Source organism: Molothrus ater, chromosome 3, assembly GCF_012460135.2.
Source record: "Molothrus ater isolate BHLD 08-10-18 breed brown headed cowbird chromosome 3, BPBGC_Mater_1.1, whole genome shotgun sequence".
Taxonomy (NCBI): Eukaryota; Metazoa; Chordata; class Aves; order Passeriformes; family Icteridae; genus Molothrus; species Molothrus ater.
Genome location: NC_050480.2, coordinates 38,951,231 through 38,969,958, shown reverse-complemented (window position 1 = coordinate 38,969,958; position 18,728 = coordinate 38,951,231). Strand labels below are relative to the sequence as shown.

At 41.6% G+C, this 18,728-nt stretch overlaps 1 protein-coding gene across 2 annotated transcripts in view; it reads left to right on the top strand.

The window, feature by feature from the left end:
* The first annotated feature begins 463 nt into the window (after nucleotides 1–463).
* Nucleotides 464–18,728, top strand: part of PDE10A (phosphodiesterase 10A) — a 344,241-nt gene continuing 325,976 nt past the window's right edge. The window contains exon 1 of one of the 2 annotated variants that reach the window (XM_036379649.2): nucleotides 464–935. Coding sequence is in view for 1 of the 2 variants with exons in the window: in XM_036379648.2 (XP_036235541.1) it covers nucleotides 1,938–2,028 (91 nt within the window). In the remaining variant the exon portion in view is untranslated. Of the gene's footprint in view, nucleotides 936–1,594; nucleotides 2,029–18,728 lie in introns of those variants that run through there. The other variant, XM_036379648.2, reaches the window with a different exon arrangement.

Genomic DNA, 18,728 nt, shown 5'->3' with positions numbered 1-18,728 from the left:
CCTGCTTGAAGAGAGACAGAAATAATTAAGGAAAAAAAAATCCCTCCCCTCCCCCCGCCCGAATAATCATAATATATTGAAATTTCCCAAAGTCTAGTCAGCTGCAAAAAATAAATGTTTTTTGGTGCTAAAGGATCATGTTGCAGAAGCGTGTGACTGCAAGACCTAGATTCCTTTCCCCGTTTCCCCGTCTCTTTCCTTTGGTGTTTTTTAGCATTATTATTTGTTTTGGGAGGGGAAAAATCATCTTCTCTTCAGTCTCTTGCTAGAGGTCCAGACTGCTTACGTCTGAGCGCCCCTTATCATTTCAGTGAATGGCAATTGCAGCCTTGGTGCTGTTATAGCAATGAAGCTACAGACGTCATTGCCTCCTGTTGGACGTGAGATGTGTCCAAGCATCAGCCCCTTTTGCTTAAGAAAAACTCTTTAACTTCCACGCAGCCGACAGGCAAGCTTTTCTAAGATCCTGTGGAACCAACGTTGTATTGATAGAGTTATATCTTTTTATTTACATATACATACACACATACACAGGTGTGAATGTGTATGTGTGTAAGTACGTATATATAGAGAGAGACAGATAAATTAAAGCCGCAGCTATACTGCAAGCTCCTCTAAAATTTCCTGCTCGTCAGAGTAGCTCTCTGCATCGTTTTGTTAAATACAGCCCGGCGGGAAAGCCATCATCAATCAATTTCGGGTAACAAGGAAGACTTGTTGAACACCTTGTTCTCCAGACCCCGGGAAGATGCTGGGCTGCTGGAGCGTGGAAGAGCCAGGATTGTGCCCTGAACTTCACCCACTTGGCAGCAGCTATTCCTAAACAATTTCCCCTCTCCTCCCCTGCCTCTTTGCCTCTCGGACTGATTGAGAATCTGCTCTTTAAAGTTGATCTGAAGGGGAAAGCAGAGACGAGCTTGTGCATAGTTTGGAGGGTAAGTTGTGTCCTCCCCCCCTCCTCCCCTCACCTCCGCTAACAAATACCCTCTAGCAAGCTTTGAAATCCGCCTGTAAAGGGGGCAGGTCGGGGGCGCCGGGGGAGGGGACGGGACTCCCCAGGGGAGCGGCACATCTTGCTCGCAGAGCCGAAAGGGTTACACAGGGAGCGAGGAAGACCGGCTGCGGGGGTACTGACTCGGCGGCGGAGTTCGCAAGGTGCGAGTTGCGGGTGCCTGCTGCCAGCCGGCTGCGGCGCCCCGCAGCCCCGCTCGCTCCGCTCCGCTCCCGCAGGTGTCGGGCGGGGTGGCCGCAGCCCCCGCCGGCAGCCCCCGGGGAGCCCAGGATCTCCGGCTCCTAGAGCACATGACCCCTGCAGGGAATTTTGCCTCCCTGCACCTGCAGGCTCTTCTCATCCCTCCTCCTCTGTTCCTGGTTTTCTTTTTAATCCTCCCGTTCCCCCCGCTCTCCACACACCACCACCCCCCTTCCAACTCCCCCCACCCCCATCCATTCAGCTTTTGCCTCCCCCCCCCCTTTTTTTTTTTAACCAGAAGGAATCACAGCAGAGGGAAATAATATCTATCAGCTCCCTCCTTCCTCCCCCCCCCCCCCCCCCCCCCCCCCCCCCCATTAAAAGGAAAAAAAAACCACCACCTGCTAACATTTGGAAAAGCAGCAGAGGATCATTACCTCTATCTTTAATTTTCACTCACACACTCAGATGAATAAGCAAGGAAGGGGGAGACCTCAGCAGCCCCTCTAGACGTGGGGCTGAATTGATGGGATTGTGATTTGTAGGATTTCTCCACTTAGTCCCTGCCTCCTACTTGCTCTCCAGCCACTCCAAAGTCTCTTCCCCTCTCTTTAAGCAGCGATTTCTTTCAATCTCTCTCTTTCCCTCCCTGTGTCTCTCTCCCTTCACACTCTCCCTCTCTCTCTACATACACTCATCTCCCCGGAGAGAGAGAGGAGAAACTCAACTCCCAAACACCGACCAGATGTCGAAGAAACGCAAAGCCCTGGAGGGCGGCGGAGCCCCGCTCCCCCCCGAGGACCCCAGAGCCTGCTTTGGGGCCGGCGAGGAGCAAGGTAGGGCGGCGGAGGCCTGCAGGTGGCCGGGCGGCCGGCGGCTGGCAGCCCACGGCACGGCGGGGACGTGCCGGCCTGGCCGGCCTCCTGCAGCCCACCCACACCGGGGTGCCCTGGGCCCTAAGGCCGGGCTGCTGCCACGGCCGGGCGCAGAGCTGCGGGGCTGCTCCCACCGCGGCCACGCCGAACTCGTGCACGGGGGAAGGGGGTGTGTGAGGGTGGCCGAGGGGAATGGCAGGTCTGCCAGGCAGCCCAGGCTCCCTTCCCTGCTGCAGTTTGTCACTGGCATAGGCGCAGCCGGAGTGCCTCATTGATTTGTAGCTGGTGGAAATGGGTTTGCGGGGCACTCCTAGCCGGGGCAGCATGAGCTATGGGCCCCTCACATATGCGTGGTAGCTTTGCCTGGGTCCAGTGTACTCCCGCAAGCCCCCGTCCCTGGTATGGTTTCAGGTGCGTCACGCTGGCTCTTCGAACGCCTCTCTTGTAGCGCACTTTGCACCCAGCTAAAGTTGGTTTTGCTGTAATTTTCAAGCTCCGAGTGTTTGTGGTGAAAGCTGTTCCGCACTTTTTTGACAAAATAATATCAACATAGCAGCCGCGTGGTGTAAAATCAGCTGTGCGCACAAGTGTGAGGGAGTTCTGCAGCCGAATTTCTTGTTGTTCAGCCAGCCCGGTGGGTTCCCTTCCTTTGTGTTTATTTTAACAAAGTGGGCCCAGATGAACCAAGCTGAGCTACAGGGCTTTGGGCTGGTGGCTGTATTGCAGAGAGGAGAGGAAAATACTGGTTGGATTCAGAGCAGTGTTTCAGGCTGTTGCGAGTGGCTGTGGTGGGAGATGGTGGGTGTGTGGTGGGTTCGGATAACGGTGTGAGTGTGTCTCTGTGCATGCTCGAATTCAGAAACGTGGTGTTTTTGCCTGGGCAGGTGTACACCGAGCAGGGAGGGATGGCATTGAGTGTGTTTTCCAACATGGAGTCTGTGGCCCTTTTCGTAAATGATGTGAAAGATCGTAATGTCACAAATCACCTACGTCGTGAAATTCCCTTACCACCATGGATGTGTCTGCTTTTGCAAGGAAATATTTCCAGCACAGTGGTTGGTGTGTTCTTCTGGATTCATTAGAAAGGAGCACTGAAATTCACCATTTCTCTCAAAAGATCTGGTTTAGGGTTTATGTGGTTGTTGGTTTTTAATTGCTTGGCTGTCCCACAAGAAAATAGCATGTTTATATTGTCTTGCCATTTCTCTGCTTAAGACTAATCTTGACATGGGAGGGATATTTTCAAACCTTATCAATGACTTTATATGCATGACAGCATTCAATGTTTTTGCAATGTGGAATTTTGCTGTTACTAACCTGGAAAATCTTACCTCCTTGTCAGCAATAGAGGAGGTTAAATACAGACAGGGTATTCAGCAGAGATTCAGCATTCAGAAAGTTTGGTATAGATTACATGTAATTTTAATTTAAATACATGCCAGTAGTGGGTGTAGAAGCACCTTACATGTTATTGTGATGCAGTGATGCTTGCCCGTTAGATTTTTTTAAGTGCCTTTTTTTTTAACTCCACAATAATATTTTCTGTAACACATCTGGTTTTGTAACAAGAAACAGAAAACATAATATAACTTTAACACAGGATTGTTCCTTCTCTTGATTTCAGTATACACAAAACAAATGAAATGGAGAGTGAAAAAATACTTGATAAAGTCTTGATGTGTATCTAAAAGGAGTAAATTAGGTATTATTTTCCTCATAAGGGGACACAATGTATTTTGTAAATCAGACAGATTGAAAATTCGTGTTTTGCACCTAGATAATCCAGGGTTTTGTCTTTCCTATTCTAGTAAATAATGAAATTAGGCAAAAAAGTAGTTTTATTTCTGAGCTTAAATATATTTTTGTGAACTTCTATTCTGTTTATTTTCTTCCTCCTATTTTACAAGAAGGAATGTTGCTTGTTAATTACATTGTCTGTGCCTATGTAACTGTAGAAACCATTAAGAGTGTGCAATGTATCACAGTCTTGTAGGGAATGTATTTTTGTGTAAGATGGTGGGTGTGAGACTTTCTTAAGGCATGAGATAGGAAGTTTGTTTTTTTTTTTAATTCAGCTTAATAAAAATGCATCTTACTATGAAACATTGTGGTCTTCCAGCAGGTTTATTACCTCTGTGGAGAAGGCATACTTGCTAAATTTTGAGGGTAGGTGTGTAGTGTTTGCCTGGAAGTATGGAGAAACCATGTAACACATGGGGTTTAGCGTTAAAATGTGTGTGCATTGGGAGCGCAGGAGGAAGGGAAGGCAAAATGGGCATAAGTAAACCAAGGGAAGAAGAAAAACAGAGAGCTCAGATTTCTGGAGGCTGCCAAATCCTGTATTTCTGCAGAAGCTGAATGCAGAAGCCCGGCTGTCCTCAGCTAACGAGGTGACTTCTTTCAGTGACAGAAGCGTGAATGAGTGAGAGCCTGGATCCAGGTCTGCCACATTACTCTTCTATGTTAGCTGGTCAGGTGAGAGCAGGTGTTGCTAACACAGGAGTCTCAGACCCTTTTGAGGGTCTGCACTTCTGTTTTTAAATATTAAGAGAGTGGAGACTAATTCTTAGCTGCTCTATACTGTGCTGGATATTTGGCCAACTGAAGTATGTGCTTGCAGAGTTTCATTCAGCTCTTGCTTATCCTCACTTGGCAAAGCTGTGGGTGGATAGACACTATGTAGGCCACAATACAGATTTCTCAAACTTCCTTTGTGTGGCTTTGTTTTTATTCTCCTTCAAGGTGTTTTATGAGGACTCTGTAATCCATACTGTAACCTTGCCTTTTATTGTGGGCTCTGATGCCATACATTTCAGCCTCACTGGTGTGGAGAGGAGATGAGGGATGGGGCTGCTCTGTATCTCCCACCTTCTCAGCAACAACAGCCTGAACCTCTCTGATTCAAGGCACTTCACTGCTTCACCTTATTAAGGGGTAGGCTCATAAGGCTCATTCCCATAATCTCCAAAGGCACAGTGGCATCTTTTGGGGAGAATTCAGGTTCTTACTTGAGCTGAATTGCTTCTCAGAGGTGCCTCTTTTTGTACCTTGATTGTCCGTAAAGCTTAGGGTAACTACACTGGTTTATTTGTTCCAATTAAAGTAGCAGGAATTCCAGCAAGGCTGATAAGGTCCTAGCAGAGAAACCAGATATGGTTGTTCAGTGTGGTACCAAGCATGGAGGAGGTGGGATTTGTCAGTTGAAACTCAGCTCTCTGCACTCCCTTTGTAGTCAGGAAGCAGAACATTTCTAGGGATCAATTCATCTCTTCCTGAAGTGGAAGTCTACATTTAGTCAGCAGAATCAGATCTGAGAAGTGCTGTTTCTGCCAATTGAATATAAAAGTAGTCGAAACATCTAGCATGGATGTAGACAGCTGTATTTCAGCAGATGACTCCTGACTTTTGACCAGATCTTTCAGACTTCAGTGCAAGTCAAATGACAAAGATATTTTTCAGCTGAATTTGAACCAGAGGACTTCTCTTCTGGAATAACCCTTTTGCTCAAAATTGTAGCACAAAAAAACTGAAGAAGGGTCCTCTTTCTGTGTATTACTTTTTTCTATGAATGTGTTGAAAGCTAGTCTAGAAGATGTGAAAACAGAGGGTGTTGGTTTAAAAATAAACAAATAAAATATGAACAGTTCTCAGGACCAAATGCAATATGATCTTGTGCCTAAATTATACAGTAATGCTGCTCACAATTTTCCAGTGGTTTCTGGATAGAGTGCAATTCAGTATTTTGGAAATTTTCTTGCAGAGATTTTTGAGCATGATGGATTCAAGGAAGTAGTAATCTGTAAATTCTCATTGGACTGCTCTTTCTCAATTTGCATTTTATATGAAGATAAATGAATGCATTTCTTCCACTTCCCCTGAGGTCCAGTTGTTCAAATGGTCTCCATTGTCACATATATGAGTTATAGTTGAGAATTTTCTGTGCTTTACAAAACTGGTCTCTAAAGAGAGAATTGTTGCAAAACTCCTCTAGAGGCAAAGTTGAACTCTTGTCTGCCCACAAGTAACTTTTAAGGTGTGATTGCTTTTTTCTTATTTCAATGGTACTGACCATTTGCATAGAAGTTAATCATGTGCATAAGGAAATGTTTCAAGATTTTGATGATCTTAGCTATTATTAATCAAAGGCCTCTTGAGGGTCACTTCTATGCAAGGGATACTTCCCTAGTAATTAGTAGGGGGAGCAGTTTATACTCAACTATCTTCTCTGACTAACACTTGATGATTTTTGTGACTACTAATCATTCACATTTGTCTTGAAACTTGATATTAAGTTCTGATTATTAATAAATCTTAATTTGGGATCATCAGGGACAGGAAACCAAGTTCTGGCTGTTATTGAAGGCTTACATTGATGTAATGACAATCAGACTTGCACCCAACTTCTGAATTACAGTTTTCCAAATACTGTCTTTTCAATACAATTAGCTAGAGTATTTATTTCATTTGTTTTTTTTATTAAGCAAGTGAATACTGTGATTCCTTAGAGCTCTGAACACTGTAGATGATATTCATGTTTCTCTGAGGCAGGTAGAAAAGCAAAGCAGTTCTTCCCTTGGCAGTTCTTCACTTGTGTGTGTGATTTGTGACTTCAGTTTCTCACATAATTACTTTTCTCCATCCTCTGTGTCCTGACCATTCTTTTCTTTCCACTTAGCTTCTGATCCCTGAAACAAACAAGCCCTCTCTGGATCATACTCTGGAAGATCTGGCTAATCAGAGTTTAGGTGTTTAGTGACAGAAACTTATGTGTTTGTGAGGGCATGGGAAAGAGAAGGGAATTATTGTACAGCTTGGGTTTTGTGCCGATTGTGTAATAGCGCAGAAAGAAGTGATCCTTTCGACTCCATTCACAGGAAGAAGTTTGTGTCACCAGAAAAAAAAAAAAAAAAAGAATTGCATCAACAGCTTATTAAGGGTTTTGTTAATGGAAAAGAAACCATGCTTTCCAAAGCTGATTAGCTCAATGGTTACTGATAATTTCCTGTGTTTAATTTTTTTTTGTAATCTCTTTCTTCTAAGACAGTCAAGGATCTGCCTTCCAGATGCTCTGAACCATCTATGGGGTCTAACTTTTTCAGAGGATCAGATTTAATGTGCTGAAAAAGATGACAGTTTATCAACTTCCTTCAATTTATGTGAAGCTGAAAACTGAGAATGGTGGAAAAATGTGAAGCTAAAGAGAATTCAAACTGGGCAGAGAGATCAGGGGCAAGTGTATGTGCTGTTGTTGGAACAGTGTCATAAGCGTTCTCTGGAAAAAATACCATCCTCAGGCATTGCTGCTGATGTGCCTTCCCATCCACTGTGCCATAAAGGCTGTTGAGGACCGTTTCTTCTCCCACATTTTTTAGAGAGGTGTGCTAGTGTGTGCCTCAGTATAAGTTTATGAGTCCTGTTTGAAGTAAAATACAAAGAGCAATTCTTGAGCATTTTGCTGAGTTGCGTTTTCGTGTAGAAGGGGCCTTTTCTGCCCAGCAGTGCAGTACTGCCTGGTACAGCTTGGTCTTTAGCTGCTGCTAGCAAGTCTTGAGGTCGCTACCTGCATTCTAGGGGGAAAAAGCTATCCCAGCTGACGTGAAAAGGCAGAGCCATACGGAAAGGGGTGATATTTTAAGTACCTGACATAGTTGCTTTGCTTGGAAGGTATGACTTTGGGGAAATTGCCAACTTGCCCTATAAATAAATTTATCCAAACATTTAAAAAGTGGAGATGACTTTTTAATTATTTGTGGGCACTTAGATATTTCAGCTATGCTGGTCATGTAGCATGAATGGTAGTGCTACAAAAACACCCAGTGAGACAGGAATCGTAATTTCAGCAAAAAAAGCAGTGAAGAAGTCTCTTGAGTAGCTATTAGAAATGGTGCTTTGGTTAAATAACCAGCATTTCAAGGACAAACTTATCTTGAAGCTTTATGGTAACTGTTTGAGACTCTGCTTTGGGTTCCATGAAGTTGCAGAGTAGTTCTCATGATGACAGTGCTGTAGCCTCATTTCCATCTGTGTGAGGGGAAAATGTCCATCCTGGCTGGCCCCAGCTCACAGATGGTGATACTTCAGTGTACTAGGAAGTGTTAATGTAGCAACTGCTGTTAAATGGAATAAAGTTGTGCAGTTGGCCGAGTCCGTACCTGGTGGTTGCTCTCTCTCTACCTGGCGAGGCAATGGGGAAAGAGCAGCTATGAAAATGACCTTCAATGAAGACATCCTCCAGAGCGTGAGTGGCCTTCCAGAGAGGATGAGGACTAGTCTTTGGAGAGCCTGGTCCTCAGCTGGCCTCAGGTGTTCCCCTGACTGGTCAGGTGCTGCCTGGGAAATGGAGAACCCTGGCTGACATCCTTGATTTGGGATGCCTCCTCACACTTGAAGAAAAAGCTAAATAGGGAGGCCAGTATAAAGGGGAGAGAATTATAAAGGAAGTGAAACAAAAAATGTAAAAGCTTTGCAGGTTTCCTTTAACTTCGGGTAGAATGGAAATATGTGTGAATCTCCTGGATTTACTAGGAATGCATTGCATTGTTTTTGTTTGGTTTTTCATAGGCATTTTCCTCCTTCTGCAAATAAATAAATAAATGAAGTTGCTTCTCCGTTCCTGTTCAGTAAAGGAATGTGCATCTACCCTTACCATGATATGTCTGAGGGCGAGTCCTAATCCCCTGTTATAGTGTCCACATGCACCTGATCACTCTGTGTTGACAGGAAGATGAGTTATATTGATGATACCACCTTGGATGGTTTCTGAACATATCTGAGTCCAGTGCTTCTATGAGGGAAGAGAGGAGAGATGCAAAAGGCATGCACCATGAAAATGCAGATTTGTTTATTTTTTAAAGGCATTGTGTTGTTAATACACAAGAATAGAGACTCTAATCTCTAATGAAGCACTTGTTCATTAATGAAGTCACTAAGTGTTTACAGCCTGTGGCCCTAAAGTTTCTGTACTATTTGAGCATAATGCTATTTTTAAGTTACCAATGATAATGTAGAAAGCTTGGCAACTCAACGAGCAACAGTTGTGGCTTTATGCTGGAGAAGAGAGATGCTGTCTGGGTGTGATGGGCTAGAATACAGTTGGTTTGTGTGTTTATCACTTCAGTCCCAGTGTGATGGCTACAAATGTTGATATTTAAGGTGTGCCCACACATTGGGTGATTGAGCTTGTGCTCCTAAGTCCATTCCTAGTATATCTGATCACATATGGAATGAGCAGCTGTATTTCAGGTGTCAAGCTGAATTAAAGCCACCCAAACTGTGTTTTACTTGAGTACTGTATTAGAGCTGAGGGGCAGCTGGTAATGGATTGATTCTTACATTGTTTTTCAGTTTGTGTTGGGCCCAGATATAATATGGGAAAGTTAAAACCAGTACAATATGGATAAGAGGTGGAGGAGTCATATATGATAGCACTATGAAGTAATAGTTATAACAAATAGCTCTTTTCTCATAGTCATGATTATGCCTTTGTTTTAGTCTCATGTAGCTGTTAGGTTAGAGTAACATATCTGACTGTTCTGTATGCAATCGGGTTGGCTTTCTAGGCTTTGCCCATTCCAAGAAAGATTTATTTTTCACTTTTGCTTTTTATTCACCTGCATTTTTTTTCTGTTATACTTCCTTTAGTATAGATACAGCCAAGACAGGCTTATGTGATAATTATTATTCAGGCTTTGCAGATCTGCTCTGTATGTTGTTAATCACTTTGCAATGTTATGTTTTGGAACTAAAGATTGCAAATGAGGAAGTTTAGATGGTACATCTCTGTTTTAACAAACAGGATTTGTCCATGCAAGCTCTCCAGCTGTCTTTGGGGAAAAAAGCTAATGACTTATAGGTGGACTTCAGCTTTGTGGGACTAGGAGCATTCACACCTAGAGGCTGTACAGAAATGATTGGATCAGTGGCCTTCCTACTGCTTTTCAGCTCTTTTGTGCCATCTATATAAGACTGCAGGAGTACTTGTGGTCTCTTTCAAGGGCTAACCTAACACAGGTTCCCAGAGCTGCATTGTGGGAAGTCTTTTCTGGGAAGTGATAACTAACAGCTTAACGTGCCTGCAGAGCACGAAGAGTGTCCTCAGTTGTGTGGAGTGAGCTGCGGACTGTTCTCTCTTCTTCATTGATCTTCCTTGACTTCTTAAGAACCTCAGTAATTTCTTGGAAACATGAGAAATGTTGTGCAGGCCAATTTTTGCATTTGTTAACTCCAGCCCCTTGCCTACAGTATATTGGAGATGTGTAGGGGGATAGAATATAAGAAAATGAAGGTAGTATAGAAAGTAATATTACTCCTAAGGAGTTGCAGCTGGGCTAATTATTAAAGAGTTGGAGCAGGCCTGACTTTAACAGGCCACAGCTGTAGCCAATAAGAAGAAGAGTGTTATAAAAGAATGGGTTGGCTGGTTGAGGGGGAACTGGAGTCAGTTGGCTACTGCAAGAAGAGGAAGAGTCAGTGCTTAGAGGAGCTGCCTATGAGAAACATCAACGAGGTATGAAACTCTAGCAATAAGGAGACAACAATATGGAACCTTTGCAATATAATGACAACAGAGATGTTGGTGGATTTTTTTGTTTGTTTTGCTTAATTTTCTTCAGAGTAATTGAAGAACTGCAGCATTTTCTTGCAATGAAACTTGTGATTCCAGGAGATGGTGCTGTGGCCGATGTAGGGTTTTGAGTTGGGTCATTTGGATTGCATTAGGTTCTGGTCAAGGTACCTGAAAAAGGTTCATTCTTAGTATCCAGATACTTCTCTGCAGACGGGCATATTTGAATGTTGGCTATTATTGTATTACTTGTCCTTTGACTTGCAGAGCCTGTTAGTTTCAAACTGTATATGCTTCCCTTGGCACTTGAAAGTGGGACACTTGGGATTTCAGTGCCATATGCAAGAACCACGTGCTGAGGTTTAGGCAAGGAGTTGAAGGTGCACAGGAGACACAAGAACCTGACCAGATGAAGGGCCTATAGCTGGCACACTGAGAATGCCATTGCATAGCCCTGCAGATTCAAAACTGCACTGGTAGATAACTGTGACCTAGCCACACACCTTCCTTTGCCATGTCTGGGGGGAGGAGATTCACTGCAGTTCGTCTGCAATGATAGTTTAAAAGCTGCAGGTCATCATCATTTTCTCTTTGCTCTGTGAAATACAAAGCCACAGTCTTGGCTAGTGGTAGCTAGTATTTGCAAAGAAACCTGCATGTACACCTCTGCCAATGCTGCAGATGTAGCTTTGGAGAAGATTTTCATGAAGATGTGAGGCTGCTAAATTGAGGGAAGGGGTAGATTAGCACTGGGAAGAGACCAATGTATATGCTGTATACACCATTTTTGGGGGGGTTTTGAAGGACCAAAGCATCTAGATAATCCTTAACCTAGGCCTCAGAAGCTGATGATGTAAGTGGCTTCTCATATGCCACTGCCACATTCTCACAGAATGCTATTGACAGTTGCCATTCATTCTGCAACTGCAATCCAGGCACTGGGTGCTCCCGAGATTTTCTTTGGCAGGACTATGTCTTGTTCCCTTCTCATTCCCAGGTAACTGGACAGTAATCAGGAAAAGGCTGTGCCTCACTGGTTTTTAAAGGCAGAAGATATGTGACACTTAACCTTTTTGAAATCATTAAAGAATTATAGCAGTCATTTTTGGCTGGGAAGACTGCAGTATAAGCAGTGCTAATCCTAAAGCATTATGTATTTTTAATTTGGGATTATAATAGGCTAGGATAGGAAGAAGAGAAAATTGTAAAGCTTAACGGTGGAGGAATATTTAATTTTTATTCAGGAGACTTTTTGGCAAAAATCCCCTGGATTTGCACAGAACCTACAGATTTAAGATGTCTTTGCACAGCCAGAGGCTGAGATCATGGCTGTCTAACTACAGTTGGATATTCTCATATCTGCCAAGTTTAGCTTAAATAAATAAATGAATAAAAGGTCATGCTTCATGCTTTGTTCAAACTCTTGAAATGGTTCTAACTTAATATTCTAGAGGACAGTGACCTCCCTTTGAAGATTCTGTCCTCCTGCTCAAAATCCTGCATGGAACTAAGAAAGTAGATGTTTAAATGAAGCCATGAAATGTCTGAAGGTACTTTCTGGAATCCCTTTAAATGACCCTGGTTCAAGAAATATGCTTTACTTACTGCCAGGAGTGTAGTAAAGTCAGTCACTGGAAATCTATTAGTTGTGGGCAATTGCAAGCACGTTACTCAAAATTAACCCACAAAAAAGAAAATTAACACAGTTAAGAGTAGTTCTTGCCAGAGAAAGATGAACAAATAGGAGCAGAAGCTGAGTGGGAAGCTTCTAGCAGCAGGAGGAGGGAACTGTAAAGATCATCTGTTCAGACATGCTTTTTTATTTCTCCCCCCACAACTCCCCAGGTATCTCTCTCTCACTAGTGATTTTAAAGACATAGATGCAAATATACCTAATAGCTACTGTGAAATCTGTATTAACAATCAGCTAGCCAGGAGGCAGTTTTCAAGGACCACTGTGATTGAGGGTAATGTTTTTACAATGAGGTCATGTCCAAAGGCAGCCTCAGCTGATGGCAAACTTGTATTTGAGCACTGAATAAGCGCCTTGTCTTGCATGGTCCCTGCTCCAGAGAGGCTGTAATCTAATAAATCTGGCACACACATCTGGCTATATTTTTTTAATTGCTAATTTTATGGGGTTTGGGTTTGTTTTTATTGTGTGTTTGAAGTTATTGTGTTCTTCTTTCTTTACCTCCCTCTGTTTACTCATCTCTTCTCTTAATACTTCAGCAAGCTAGTTTTGTCAAAATGCTTTTTTTTGACTCACAGAGGTACTATCAAGTTGTGTGACGACAAACATGAGATCAACAGAAGGGAAGAAGCAAATGGGGCAGAGTGTTTTCTGGTAGGTCTGCAAAGAGAGTAGGAAGCCTGGTCTGCTTGCATTTGTCTTCTCCTTTATTCACAATTTTCTCATACAATTTCCCTTTTCCTCAGAAATGCCCATCTCTGTGAAAGTTCAGCATCTGTGCTCTGTGATGTTGTCGCTGTTCAAATGGCAGGATGGGGAGGAAAGTACCCAAAGGCCAACAAACTCGAGTAGGATTTGGCCAGAGTGTTTTGCATGGATACCTGCAAGCCAAAAAGCTGAGGAAAAATGTCTCGCCTTGTGCTGTGTTCATAGTGATGGTAAACCACAGAGTGTCTCACGTGGCATTTTGTGAGCTCCAAAGCAATGAGCTGTGTTTCCAAGTACCTACAGGCACTTCAGCTCTTTGCAAGCTTGTTGTGGCTTGAATGACACCAGTTAGTTGGTACAAATTAAAATGTGAAATAGCTCATAGCTCTTTCCAGTATGGTGAGGTGGTTCTTTGTACTATGTTACCATTTGAAGGTGACTCTTCACTGAGTTTAATATCCTATCTCCTTTTAATAAAACCAAAAGTCAGTATTTTTAAAAGTAATTATATTAGATATACATAAATTCTTTTTTGATCAACCTCTCTATTTGAAACTAAATTTATTTAAAAATAACCAAATTTTCTTAGTATTTTAGTCTGCTGTGACAAGTTTTTGTACTCCCTCCTAAAAAGAGAAACTCATTGACTCATTAAAACCTTTCTGGGAGTACTTAGACACACCTTTTGTTTGCCAAAAGAATGTGTTTTAGGGTGATTGGGTTTTTGTTTATTTTCTGCTGCCTACTGAATATATTCTAAGGGAAACAAAACCCACTTGTTCATCAAGAAGAATGGTTTACTAGTGGGGTTTGTTTTTTGTTTTTTTTTTTTTTTTTTTTTTTTTTTTCTTGAGTGGTCTTCTTTTTTGGGGGGAGGTGGTAGTGTTTGTTAACTATAAAAAATTACAAAAATTTTTAAAATTTTTATACATTCCATGCAAAAGAATTTAGAAAAAGATAATGAACGTAGGTAAGTGTTACCGAGGAGGACACCTGTAAGGCTGTAGTAGTACAAGTTTACTGTAGAGTTGTGTTTGAGCAGTGGAGCTCTTTGCTGCTGGCTGTGGTGCTAAATAAAACATGGAGGAGTTTTCAGCATGGCTCTTGAAACACAAGTTGAATTTTCTTCCTTGCAATAAAGAAAAAAATTATTTTTTAATGCAGATTTATTGAGAGTAGACATCCAGGAAAAAATCCAATCAGCTGTGACTTTATTTTACAGCTTCCTCCACCATATTACTGTTTTTCCAAGTTGTATTATTACTTTTTTAGTTTTTATGTCTAAAATGATCCTCCAAATTCTCTTATGGAACACTGTCTGGGCTCTCCTCCTCTCCAGTTGTTCATGCTTAATTTACAAAATTTGAATAGTGCTACAATAACATATAAGCTAATGATTTTCCTTAACTATTTTCTTCCATCCTCCAGATGTATCTGGAATATTACATAGTACAGAAAGTTAATTTTGAAATGAATGAGCTGAGCTGGCCTATATAAATTCTTTAACTACTTGGATATCAGCTGAGGGAAAAATCATGTCAGGTCATCAGTGGAAACTGCTGGCACAGCTCTGATTTGCAGGAACTTTTCGTTCTCTTAAACTTTCTCATTTTATTAGAAAATCAGTGACATTAAGTAAGTGCATAAAAGGGGGTTTCATGGTGGTTCAACGGCTGTTGCAAGTGCTGTTGAACTGTACAGATATGGTACCAGGGGTCACTAGAGATGGAATATGTCTGGAGCATGGTATTTGTAAAACTTCAGAAGTTATTTCTGAAGTTCTGTTTTTAATACTTGTAATGATATGCCTACACATCATTGATATCAGGTTAGGTTTATGGGGTTTTTTTGTGGTTTTTGTTGTTGGTGTTTTTGTGGTTTGTTGTGTTTTCTTGTAAGTAGTTTTTTGTTCCTTAACTGTTGAGCTGTGTCTCAGAAGACTCCACTTATTTTTATTTAAATTATGACCAGATACGATGGGTCTTACATTATTATGACCACCCCTTCTGTTGAGGTCAGAAGTTATGAATTTCTTCAGCTATTTCATCAGCTCAGTGAACTTGGAAAAAGCAGATATTCTCTCTTGTAGTCTGCTAATCACTGAAGAGCACAAAGACATCAGGGTGATGCTAAATAGCTCCAAATGTCTCTTTGCACTGCCTACATGTAATTGTACTTGTACCCATCTTTGTTAATTTTTTTTCTGCTTTTTCAACCTGATAAAAACTCCTCTCCTTCCTCCTTCTCTTTCTAAATCTACCTTGCTTTCTAGAGCATGGACATCTTGTCAGATCTGGGGCTTGGTAAGGAATCAGTTAGGGGGTGAAGAAGGAGAGAGATGAGTTTTGGTGTCAACTCCATCTCATTCTGTAGACTGAATTTTGTGATTTCTTATACTGGTTTGTTTCATTTGGGCCTTTTTGTTTTGAAATCACTTAAAAGTTTGTCAGGCAGCAGGAAAAAACCCCCTGAATTATCCAGGTGGAGCAGATGATACTTAGTGTGAGTTAAAGTTGTAATGGAAGTATGGGGAAATGGTTACAGGACTGGAGCGGGATATTGGTACAGTTATTTGTAATAATAATTTTAAAAATGTTATATGTTTGTCAAGTCTGAAATCTGTCTGTGGAAAAGCTGCTTTTGTCCCTGTTCTTTTTTCTTACTCCTGAATTCCTCAGCTTGACTATTGGATTTGTATTGGCTAACTGCAGGCCGTAACTTCTCCATCTGTCAGAAGAGATACTTCTAGTTGCTGGAATCTGTTGAGATTTTTTTTTAATATATTATATTGATATTTAGCTTTCTTTTCCAAATCTAAATTATTAAGTGCAATAATTTGAATTTTAGCATAGCTAAGAATATAATTTTATTTCTGCTATTCACTGCATCCTTGTTGATGTGGTACAGAATATGGTACATTAAATTAAGTCACATCCTTGCATAGGGAAAATTGTTCAAGTTAGAATTACTGCATTGTCCAAAACAATTGGGCTCTGCTTAACTGATCTAGAGCAACAAGTGATATTGCTTGGGAAAAGCAGTTTGAGATGAACATTCCTTTATTGTTCTCAACCCTGCTTGAGTTGCTTGGCCTGCTATGAATATTCTTGATGTTTAAGGTGATTGACTTGAATCTGGCATGAGACTCTAAGCAACAATTATCAAAATAAATACTTCCTTTTGAATATAGTGGGTAACAGCCCCCTATGTTTTTATTTAATAAGCTATTATGGTCATATGGATGTTTTCTGTTATCTTTTCATGAAAATTTCACATGTGAAACACATTACACATGTTGTGAGTGTTCTTCCAGTGCAGTAAACTGTCTTTCAATCAGTAAACTATCCAGATTATTGTGAGTGGGTTTCTTTCTTAAGTAGGAGTTGTAAGCAGCCATGTTCTCTGCTTTAGTTGTTCTACCTACAGATTAGTTTGGGAGTCAATTACTGTATGAAAATCTGGCTTTGGAGTTTTCCAGAGTTTTTTCCCTCATCTGGGGAGATTTTCTTTTGCCTCCAAAGTGGGTCGTTAATCTTACGGTAGCTTGAACAGATGCTTTATTTCAGGGTTACTGGCTTCTCCTGCTTCTTTTCTAAGTGACAGACAGCTAATGTAAACAGACCCTTCCCCTTGGAAAATCCTTGGGATTGCCTTGAGGTGAAAGTGAAGGGAGGGGTGTTTTTTTGGGGAGGGGAGGGAAGGGCAGGATTGTTTGGTATTAAATAAAATGGACATTTGATACACGCTTCATGTTGTGTTTACTGGAACTATGTCCCAACATTAGGATATACTGGAGGAGGATTACCACCAGTTAAAGCACTGAGCAGTGTCTGCTTTAAGAAAAGAGCATGTAATGACTTTGTTCCTTTTGTGTTTTCACCTGCATGTAGGGATCAAAGAAGCAGGTTCTGTCAGTGGTTCATGGCAGGATAGCATTGGAAAAGAGAAGACTTGAATGCTTTCCCCCTTAGGTTATTTAGGTCTTGTATTCTAAGAAGAGACCAAAGACAGCCTGAGAAATGTTACCTGGTGTTTCCTGGCCAGCTCACTGAACATCCAAGTCCTAGGTAGGAGGAGCAGCTTCCATGATGTTCCAACAACAACAAAACAAACAAAAAACCCAAAACAAACAGCAAACACAAACAAAACACAAACAAACACCCCCTAAAACCTGAGAGCAAAGTTTCTAGTAAGTTTGTAAGAGGAAAGGTGTTTTCCTGATTTTTGCTAACTGTATGGACCACTTGTCATTAATATTTATGTTGAAGTCAAAGACCACAATCTGTCAGCCACCTTTACAAATAATCTCTCCACCTATAGCAATATGCTCCATTGAAATAATTCCATTCTGGCCTTTTCTGTTGGAAACACACGATTTATGACTAGAAGGTTTGGGGACATCTCTAGGAATGAAGCAGGAGGACAGCATTTGGGTTGGCTATTGTCCAACCATCTTTGCTGGTATCTCTCTAGGGTAATTAATGGTCTCTTTCATTTAAGGCTTACACACAATTCATAAGAGTAATGGTTTTTACAATGACTGAATAAAGAAGACCTAGGGAGAATATAATGGAACTTTTTAATTTGCTGCTAACAGTCTTCATATGATTTTTTTTTCACTAATAGTTCTAAGAATCTTTGTTACTTGCACAAGTTTTCTGTCTCGATTTAGTTTCTCCTAGGGCACAGACACTACCTGCAGTTAGGTGAGAGGTGTGTGGTGTGAAATGTGAAAGAAGCTTGACATCAAGGAAAAAATTGAAACTTTAATTTCACTGAGGTCAGTTGGTCATGGAGCAGACAAGTTTCTCTATCCTGAAGTCTACTCATGCTGTTGCAGGTACCACTTGCTATATGTGCTGAAGACAGGCAGTTCTATGGAATTTGCTTTCAGAAAAGGCTGATATGCTCGAGGGTTTTGCTTGCCTAAGCTCGCCCTGTTTTGCAGTAACATCTAAAGTGTGCTGACTAGTCCTGCTGAAAGTGTATGGTTTCTGGACTTTTAAGTGTTAGTTTCTCCATAATTTTCTTTCAGCTGTTAATAAAACAATTTAGTTGCCTGCAGAGATTTCTCACCTGTGGCTCCATTTCCCAAAAGAGGGAAGTGCCCCCTTTCCCAAAGTCTTTGTTGTAAGTCACAGCCCTAGTAGGTGACATTACCCCAAGTGCTGTACAAACAGAAATCATGCAACAATTTATTTTTCAAAAGGTATGCCAACACTAGTCCTCCTTCTTTCCCCCTAATAAAGTGAATATTTAGGTAAAGCTGGAATCTGGATCTATCTAAGCCTTCCTTAAAATGTGTGCCAACTTAATTATCTTTAGAAGAAAGCAACAAAGCAATCCACTATGTGTTTGTTCCTTTCTTAGGAGTGGATGTGGGCTTGGTCCATGCTGTGTGCACCAGAAACTCTGTGGTTTCATTTGGAGACTTTTCAGTACTTTTCAGTACACAGATGCTGAGGTTTGTGTTTAGGTTCTGTCATTCTGTCACCAGAAAGTAATCTGCTCCGAATTTTCAGGACTGGCCTAAGCTCCAGTGTGGCAGTATCACCCTCAGAGGTCCTGGGGATCTCTCTGGTACAAAAGATAGATGTGAACTTCTGTTCTCTGTGGAAAGAAAGAGCCGTGGTTTAAAGAGACATTAACTGGGAGACGTATTTCATAGACTTTAATAAACACCTTTGGGAGCAATAG